This window comes from Adiantum capillus-veneris, chromosome 20, assembly GCF_014529385.1.
Source record: "Adiantum capillus-veneris isolate H3 chromosome 20, ASM1452938v2, whole genome shotgun sequence".
In the NCBI taxonomy this organism is placed as follows: domain Eukaryota; kingdom Viridiplantae; phylum Streptophyta; class Polypodiopsida; order Polypodiales; family Pteridaceae; genus Adiantum; species Adiantum capillus-veneris.
In genome coordinates, this window is record NC_140950.1 from 84,005,689 (window position 1) to 84,015,214 (window position 9,526).

The window sequence follows — 9,526 nt, forward strand, 5'->3', positions numbered from 1 at the left end:
GGATTCTCTACGCACAAAACCATACTTATTAGACATATGAACGTCCTTCGGAATTATTCTTGTTAGCAAAAACTCCTCTTCTTGAGCCAAAATTTCCCAACCATGATAAAGAGGTAAATTGGTCCTCAACACAAATAGCTCCCCAATCATGTTTTGAGCTGCTTCATGTGCCTCTGCATTTAGAGCACGTTCAATGTGTTTGATGCTCCATGCTTTGACCTTTTTTAACAGGCCTTTAATTCTGAAACACATTTCTGTGGGACGGGTGTCTAACTTCACTATCCTATCTTATTGCCGATTTAGCGAGAAGCACGGTTAAATTGTCAATCCATGGGATGAAGATGACTCGACTAGTGCATAGAGTCTATAAGAGGTTGTCAATCTTTTGGAAAACAACAAACAACTCGCATTTAACTCAAGCTACACTTAAGTGACTGAAATCACCAAAAGCCAATCGCTCATCAACAAACAAATCACATCTGTTACAACATCAAATGACTTCTACGTAATGGAACTTCTAGGACATGTTATAAGACCTAAGCACACATGCTTATGGTCTCAAATCCCACCCTTGTTGCTTGTTAAGAATGGCCTCTATTACCCTCAAGCTCTTTGCTCTTGGCAAATTTCTGTCTCTCCCTGCCTCTGTGTGTGTGTGTGCGTGTGTGTGTGTGTGTGTGTGTGTGTGTACACCGCCGAAGGAGTTGGAGTCTAGTATAGCCACCCTCGTCTGGTGCCCCCCCCCCCCCCCCCCCCCCCCCCTCTCTCTCTCTCTCTCTCTCTCTCTCTCTCTCTCTCTCTCTCTCTCTCTCTCTCGCAGTCATCAGGGCTATAGGGCACTCTTTCAGATTTAAAATGTAGAGGTAAATCTCAAATTTTGTAGGTGGGATTACACTAAACCTTGGTTTTTTTTTGCATGTTCCTTTGTCTACATACTGGGTGGATTCTCTCTCTCTCTCTCTCTGTCTATCTCTCTCTCTCTCTCTCTCTCTCTCTCTCTCTCTCTCTCTTTGTTGTCCATGTGTTGGGCTCTCTCTCTTTCTCTAGCTAGAGAGAGAGACAAAGCTCTCTCTCTCCTTTCCTCTCTCTCTCTCTCTCATGCTTGATGAGAGAGAGAGAGAGCGGTATTGTGTGTGTTTGAAATTTATAAGATGGAAAACATGAAAACCTTTATGCAGCAACCTAAACAAAAGTCATCACAACATATTTTCAAACTAACTTTGCACTAACATATATAGAGTAAGTGATATTTCCCATGTCAAAAAATATAACATGCGTAGAGACTTAAGATTTATACGCTCAAAAGCATAGTCTACGACATGCCCTACTGCGGTATCGAACCACCCATGACCCACGATGTAAAACACATCTACCAATCATTGGAGGAAGAGATCCTAACACAAAAACACGTAAGAACCAAGCACCGAGACTAAGATTTTGAGCAAACATAGCATTAATTGGACGGGTTCTGCCTAACTCTGCAATGGTGACACGTGCTCTGAATCCTCTTTGAATAGCAACTTGAATGTAGCACAGCAAGCTCGGATCATATGAAGCATGATATATACCCACCATTAAGAATTCTGGGTAATATTGTGATCTATAGCCAAACAAAAAGCTATTAGTATAGACAAATTTTTTGATACACAAAAGCTATTACTTTACTATATAATATAATAATATCAACATCAACATTGTTACCTTGCTACATCCAAGTCCTCGAGTAGATGAATCACCTGCATGGCTGTGATTCAATGGCTGTGATTCATCTACTCCATATGGACCCCTCCATAATGGTGGATCTAATACATAATCGTTGACTGTGAGATTTAAATTCTTTAAAGTATCGAAATATCACAAACACACATATACAATATTTTACCTCGGACGTGTCGAGGTCGTCTCCCTAGTGTGTAAGTCACAGAGGCATTAGGATCCATCTTCATTCATACATATACATATATACATAAAGGATTAGAAATTCATCAAAAAGCACATAAAGCATAAATCTCTCAGCACTAATAAATCTTAGTCAATTGTTTCAGCGAATATACCTTGCTTGAGGCTACACCATGTTTCATAAGAAGATACTAAGCTTGTAAATGACAAAGAAATAGTTGCGAGAGTCACCGTGCTTTTTTATTGGATGATGAAACATATCCAGCCATGTTAAACCCCATGGCAAGGGGGTGCCAGGGGGTAGGTCAATTGCAACACCTCTTTGTAGACAATGTTAGAAGTGTATGTTCTTTGATCTCCATGTCTACTAATGTGACTATCACCAACCACAACCTTGATGGCAGAAGAGGATCTCACGCGAGACATTGCCACATATAGTTGACCATGGGTGAAAACAGGTGTTGGGAGATACAATCCAAGAACTCCCAATGTTTGGCCTTGCGCCTTGTTGATTGTCATCCCAAAAGCACAACGTAGGGGAAATTGGCGGCGTCTCAAATCAAAAGGGAGACCTTCTCTAGATCCCATGAGAAAATCAATCCTTGGAATGAACACTGCATTTCCTGCATGTGACCCTATTATGATTTCTGCTTCAATCACTTTGCTGTGGAATTGCTTGCAAATCAAGCGTGTCCCATTACAAAGACCACTTCTTGGATCCAAATTGCGAAGCAGCATAACTAAAGCATTCTGTTTCAATCGTAAAACATGCAGTGGAAAGCCTCCCCCAAGATCTAAACTATTTACAAACTCACTTGTGAATAAAATGCTATCACAATTTGATTCACACACTAAGTCCGCACTGACATATTCCTTATAAGTACCAGGAAATTGCTGCAAGCCCAAATTGTTTATAGTATCCACCTCCTTGTTCCGTGGAGCCAAAATTTCTCTATCCTTGAAAAAGGATGCATGGCAAGTCTGTGTTTCAAGGTCTCTATATATGCAAGCAACCAATGCTTGCAAATTATTTTGTGGTAGCATCATGCAAGCCGGCAGGGCCACATTATCAAGTATGTCCCCATCACAAACATCGCCATTACTAATATCAAGTGTCCATTGCACAAACTCTCTTTCAATAACATTACTTAAACAATTGACCACTCGCATATTCTGTGTTAGATGCATGATTTTTGTACGTTGACAAATGTATGAGTGGCACAAAGATGCATGAACAATGTCTTCTCTTCCCCCTTTTCGCACTGATAGCCGTTTTTCGGCTCTCCATAATTGCCATACTAAGTTACTCCACCCTACCAAATTCACCCAAACGCTATGGCTATCCCTACCATTTCACTGTAAATAGGCGTGTGTGAATTAGGGGACTTTTTCCATATCTTCTTAAACAACCCTCAGCTAGCTAGTCACTGGGCTAGTTGAGCCAAAAAAAATAAAAAAAATATAAAAAAATAAAAGTATATTATGGCCTCTTTGTGTGTAAATATTTCATTGTATATATGGCCTAAATATAGGGATTTTTTATAATTATTTTGGTATTTTATTTAAATATTTCTACTTAGGTGTGTGTTTTATTAAACCTATGTACACCTTCTTTCATCCTCTTACACCATAAATATATTTTTTGCCAATATGTACATACTCTAACCTCATATTTTTCCTTTATACAAATCACTCCCACATTTTCACCCTCATCCGCGTGAAAACAAAAAATTGATTTCTACTCATTGGTCACATTTATTATATTATTTACTTGCATACCTTTTCCTCTTTCACCCAAAATAATTCAAAGAGGGACCATATCATATGATTCCAATATCTTTCCATATCCATAACTCCTCCATATTTTTATTCTTATTTTTACTCATTATTCTAACACCATGTGCTCATTGAGCTAAAGTCCATGAATAGCCCATACACTAGTCCCACCATGTATATATTTCTTTATCCACCAATAATCCTCCTCCATGCATGTGTCAAGGGCAACTTGGATGCTTTGTATTATGATATGACAAAGGAGGGGCTCACTCTTGGATGCATTGTACAAATTCAACAAAGGAGGGGGCCACTAAAAGACTTTTGCAGGCATAAAGAAAGGCTTTTTGGTGAGAATTTTGGCACCTACCTCCACTCCGAATTTGGAGCGGTGGTCAAAAGAGAAAATGTAGCCCACGCTTTGAATAATCACCTCAAATTTTTTCATGATTTTTGGAGCTACCAGCGGTGAGCTATGATTTTTTGAGTGGACCCCAGTCTGCCCACTTTTCTCACAAGTAGCCCTTAGTCTTCTCTCACCCTTCCACACACCTACTCACTCTTACACATCCCTCCCTCTCCTTCCCTCACTCAAACCTGCAATTTCCATGGCTTCTCCCACCCTCTTCACCATTACCCTTCTCTCTCATCCCTATAGTTCTTTTATGAACCTCTACATACATACACCCTCTCCATGTCTCTCTCTATTGCTTCTATGTTACAATTTCATTTACCTCTCCTAAAATATCTAAAATTCAGCATCTTAACCATGATAACTTCTGCAAATTGAGGATTTTTCATCAACAAATCCTCTTTTCATCGTGGTGGTCAACCGTGGCGGCGGCGTAAAGAAGCGAAGAAGAAGAAGAAGACCAGCGGTCATTTTTTCCACAATCTACACAAGGGTGAGTTCAAGCTTCTTCAAAGCTTCACCATCTCAATGATTCTCTTTTAATTCACCCCTCTTCCTTCATCAAATCAAATCACTCTACCCATTGTAAATGTAACATTAACTTTCTAGTGATTACTAACACTAACCACTAACATACTAACACAAAATAGCATTGACCTAACCATAAAAGACATCTCACCTCAAGACATGAACAAAGTAACTCTCTCTCTCTCTCTCTCTCTCTCTCTCTCTCTCTCTCTCCCCTTCCTTAAAACTTACTTTCACCTTATCTACCATCAATAATGCTCTCTTTTGAGCCCACACCCATGACTCAAGCAGACAAAGAAGGCCCGCAATGTTTTGATATTCAAAAAAATCATAATCCTGATTTGTTAGCTTGTAAATTAGGATTTTCAATAATCTTAATGAGGGGTCTCCAACCTATAAATAGGCCCCTCTCCTTCTTGTAAAACAACCTCCAACATCTCACATAGCACCCCAACACTCTATGCGTGAGGAGAGACTTAGGTGTAGCAACCACTTGTGAGCTTCACTCTTGGTGTGAGAGAATCCTTCAAGCTACACATTGCAAGTGAGAGAGCGTGAGTTCCACAAATCTCAAAACCACTATTGTATATGCTCCTTCATTATCAATAAATTGAAGTTTGGTGCATCAAAGGCGTGATTCGACGTTCAAATCTTCGTCCTTCCATTTGTGAAATACGGTTTGGTGAATTCAAGGTGACTTGTGTATTTTGAGTTCTATCGTTTGATCTTGCTTTGGAAAGTGTTTTAGTGTGTTTTAATTGCCAATTTTGTGTCCATTGTAAGAGGGTATTGTGGTGAGAGGTCTCCCACACCCTAAGACAGTGTGTGTGTGTGTGTTGGCAATGTTTAGCAATCACTAAGCATAGAGTGATTTTTTGTACAAGATCTACGATAGCATCATAACGAACCATCTCCATTTGCAAGTCCCAAATAAGGTATTACGCAAGATCCTTTTCTCTCTCTCTCTTCCCTTTGCTCTAGCTCTCTCTGGTCCATTTTGTGTGTGTCTTGGTGTGAGGTTTCTTGTGTGTGTTGTGTGGTGCATCTTCTTGGTTATACCAAAATCTCTCTTGCGTCCTAGTTCGCATACCATAACTAGGTGGTGCCCCTATCTTGTTTGGGTTTAGCTGTGGGTTTGTTGTTGTGTTGTGCTTGTGGTTGCCCCAACCCCAATTGAGCAGCATGGGAGCCTTGAGGGGTGTTTAGAGGTCGCCTCTCTTGTTGCCCGCCCCGGACCGCCTCAGCACAACAGGTAATATCTGTCTGAAATCACCACCAAGGAGGAGAACCTTTCCACCAAACAACATGTCATTTTTCATGACATCTCTTAGTGTCTTATCAAGAGCCTCAAAAGCGTGTCTATGAGCCATGGGGGCTTCATCCCATATGATCAGTGAACTCGTTCGCAACAGCTCAGCAAGCTGGCTGTTTAATTTAATGTTACATGTGGACTCAGAAGTTATATCAATAGGGATCTTAAATCTAGAGTGTGCGGTCCTTCCGTTGTCAAGAAGCTGTGCTGCAATCCCGAACGATGCACATGCCGAAGCAACTTTGGACTCTCCGCGTATCTAAGAGAGCAAAGCATTGTAGAGATAAGTCTTTCCCGTTCCACCTAGCCCATCCAAAAAAAAACAGTCCCTCTGCTCATGCAAGCTGCTTGTAAAACCCGATTGTAAGCTTCCCTTTGCCCAACATTGAAAGATGATTCCATTCGAGCAGACAATACTCTTTGTTCCTCTCTGTTATACATGAACTCTTCAGCAAGCACTCCATGCTCACTCATAATTTTCAAGGTGTGATCCACCTGGGGCATTCCAGAATAATCTGAGATCCTCTTTCCATAGTGTTGAAGCATTGTCTCTAAGTTTGACAAAGCTTGGTTTTGTGCCATGTGTTCACAGATATTCGCATCATTTGTGCGAACCCTCATATGATATACATGGTCCTCAGAAAGCTCCTTACAGAAACGATTCCACAATGCACCAAGATGTATTGGTTCACAAAAAACCAAAATGATTACAAACAGTAGGCGCAATTGTTGCCCTGTTTGCTGAAAAGAAGCTTCTTCCAAACAAAGAAACCATTCATCATCAACCTGCAGTAATCCTCGTGCATTACATGTTTCTTTAAATGTGCCATATACTCGTCCATTGAAGGTTCTAATATCCTCAAAAGACTTACATCCTTTGCACATGTTGAGTAACATACGCAAATAGTACAAATCTCCAACATTGGGAACAATGTGGTACATTCTTCCAATCATGTCACCAATCTGTCTTTGAGTCCATGTTCTACTTGCTGGCCTCCAAACCCACTTTGTTGGGAAGTCTATGTACAACAAATCGTTGGCCTCTGGATATTGTTGATTTGCAACAAACCACTCAGTGAGCGTTGTCTTTTTGCTGACATCTCCCTCCACCACACTCTGTACAGTCGCTCTGTCGCTAAAGATGACTTGATTTTGATGAGGCAAGTGAACTTGGAGCCGTTGTATGTCAGGTTTCTATTGATGCATGTGAAACCCAAGTATACACCAGATAGCCTCAGATGTTGATACATATCGAGCATTAAGATAGTTTGTAACTTCATTTAGAAGCCCTTCACTACCTTGTAGAACAACAGTGGCCCTGCCATGTCCCTTATACACATACTTGTAGAGATATTTCACTGCGAATATAGTGGAGCAAACCTCCATATTGATATGTGCATTGTACCTTATTGAAAAAAATAGATTGTATGGAACAATCTATTATTACTCATTTGTACTTTATTACGAACAATGTAATTTCCATCATCCCTCCTCATGTACGTTGGATATCCATCCCTAGCCACAGTAGTCGATGCACTGAAGCTTTGAGGATATTTAAACCTGCACTTCCCATATTTCATACATGGAGCATTCTTATTCAAGTTTCCACATGGGCCATGCACATTACACTGAATGATAACATCATACAGTTGTGGAAACATTACTTTATCAGGAAGCTCCGCACACACAATCTTATCATAATGCAATGTCTCTGTTGGCTTATGCTCAGATGCAAGTATCAATAGAATGTGAGCATGAGGAAGGCCTCTCTTTTGGAACTCAATCACAGAAATGTGTCCAATGACCTTACCAAAAATAGCTCTCTTATTCAGCAAGCCCATCAAATCCTTGAACTTATGGTAGAAAACACGGGCAGTAAGATCAGGACGATCATTGGATGTTTGTCCAGGCTGTAATGCATCCTGTATCTCCTTCCATCCAGGATTGCATGTGAATGTAATGAAGAGATCAGGTTTTCCTCTCTTGCGTACAATTGCCATGGCATCCTAGTATAGCTGGTGCATATAGCGAGGGCCACCAACATACGAAGAAGGCAATACAACCCTTCTTCCAACATTAGCACCCAATAACAGTTCTCTATCATCCCTTGTTCCATCTCTTGCTCCAACCATATCTGTCAAGCCTTGATACACCTCCCTGCAAAGTTCACTTTGATGATTACGAACCCACAAAAGCCTCAACTCCTCCATACAACTATATGCATCAACAATATATTGTTGCAGTAGCCTACCACCATGTAAAAGACATTGTGTCATGTCATCTCTAATTTGCAATCTATACTTGTAGAAATCCACTGTAGAAATATACTTTGTAGTTCCATTTACTCACTCTCTGCTTACTTTTTCTCTGTTCACTTGGGGTATGTAAGGATTCCAACCTTCTTCACCATTTGGAAATAGCAACACATATAATAGAGGCATGTATGACCTATGGAAATTTGAGATTCGTTTTAGACCACCACCCAAAAGATTCAACACAATATCACGATGGCCAATGTTTCTCTCTTCACCCTGACCAGGCATGATTGCAGCAACTTCCACACTTTTTGGAGCAACATATTGCCAGCCATTTGTACGCTTCTCAGTAATGACCATCCTAATCTCCAGAATATTGGAAGTTTGGACCATTGTAGAAAACCCCCTAAAAGCTTGAACATACGGATTTACTCGATGCATCATCGATTGCAAGCTTTCCAAAACATCTGGTTTGAGTTTAGAAACATGACTCATTCTGTTTTGCAACTCATTCTCAGTGTGAAAAAAATACAACTGAGCAAAGCGAGGGATTTGACCTGATCGCTCTTTTGGCATCAATGGACCAATGTTATGATAGATAGATCCATGCACCTTGAAGGTATAGATTCCTTTTATTTGGCAGAGAGATTCATCTATATGAGCTCCCAAAGAAGCAAATGCCAACACACTATTGTATGCTCTGATATGTTTCAAGAATTTTCTACTTCTAGTATTACCCCCGTGCATCAATTCCCTTAATTCTAAAGGAGGTTCACTTATTGGCGGCAAAGAAACATTTCCTGAGTTGCAACAACTCTTCCCCACAAATGTGCGAATGGTCTTTGCTTCCGTTTTCCAAGCTAAAGCACCACAAAAGGAACATGAAAAATCCAAGTTGCCTATGTTGTGAAGAATACACTTTTCATGAGAAATAGAAAACATAGAGATATGCATCAAGGAAGTGGTCTCAGAATATAAGTAGGTGATAGATAGGCAAAGTGTCTCAACTTTGGAGTAATCTCCCTCTCTGGAGACAATTACAGGATCCTCAAGAACATCTCCATTATTGGCTTCCAAATTGTCTTGCACTTCAATCCCTACATAACTTTGCAAGAGAATTGACTCGTTATCTACATCCAATGCAATCCTTCCTTGAGGAAATTCATTGCATCGATTCACGTTTATCAAATGCTGGCAATCTTCCCAGCGAGGCACATCAATCTCACCCAGAGAACGTCGAACTCTATCTCAAGCTGCTGCACGTCGCGTAGCTCGAGAGGCTTGACATATCCTACTACGTCTTGCATGTCCAGGAGACAACACCTTTGGACCAATAGCCATCTATCC

The 9,526-nt window shown here is 40.5% G+C and overlaps 1 protein-coding gene across 1 annotated transcript; it reads right to left on the minus strand.

The window, feature by feature from the left end:
- Positions 1-2,169: 2,169 nt before the first annotated feature.
- LOC147432839 (uncharacterized) lies at positions 2,170-7,924 on the minus strand. The gene is made up of 5 exons (XM_086491995.1): positions 7,390-7,924; positions 7,173-7,282; positions 6,282-7,118; positions 5,902-6,183; positions 2,170-3,072 (listed from the first exon to the last, which is right to left on the minus strand). Exons 1-5 carry the CDS (start codon positions 7,922-7,924, stop codon positions 2,170-2,172), a joined length of 2,667 nt encoding a protein of 888 aa, XP_086348121.1.
- Between the last annotated feature and the right edge of the window lie 1,602 nt (positions 7,925-9,526).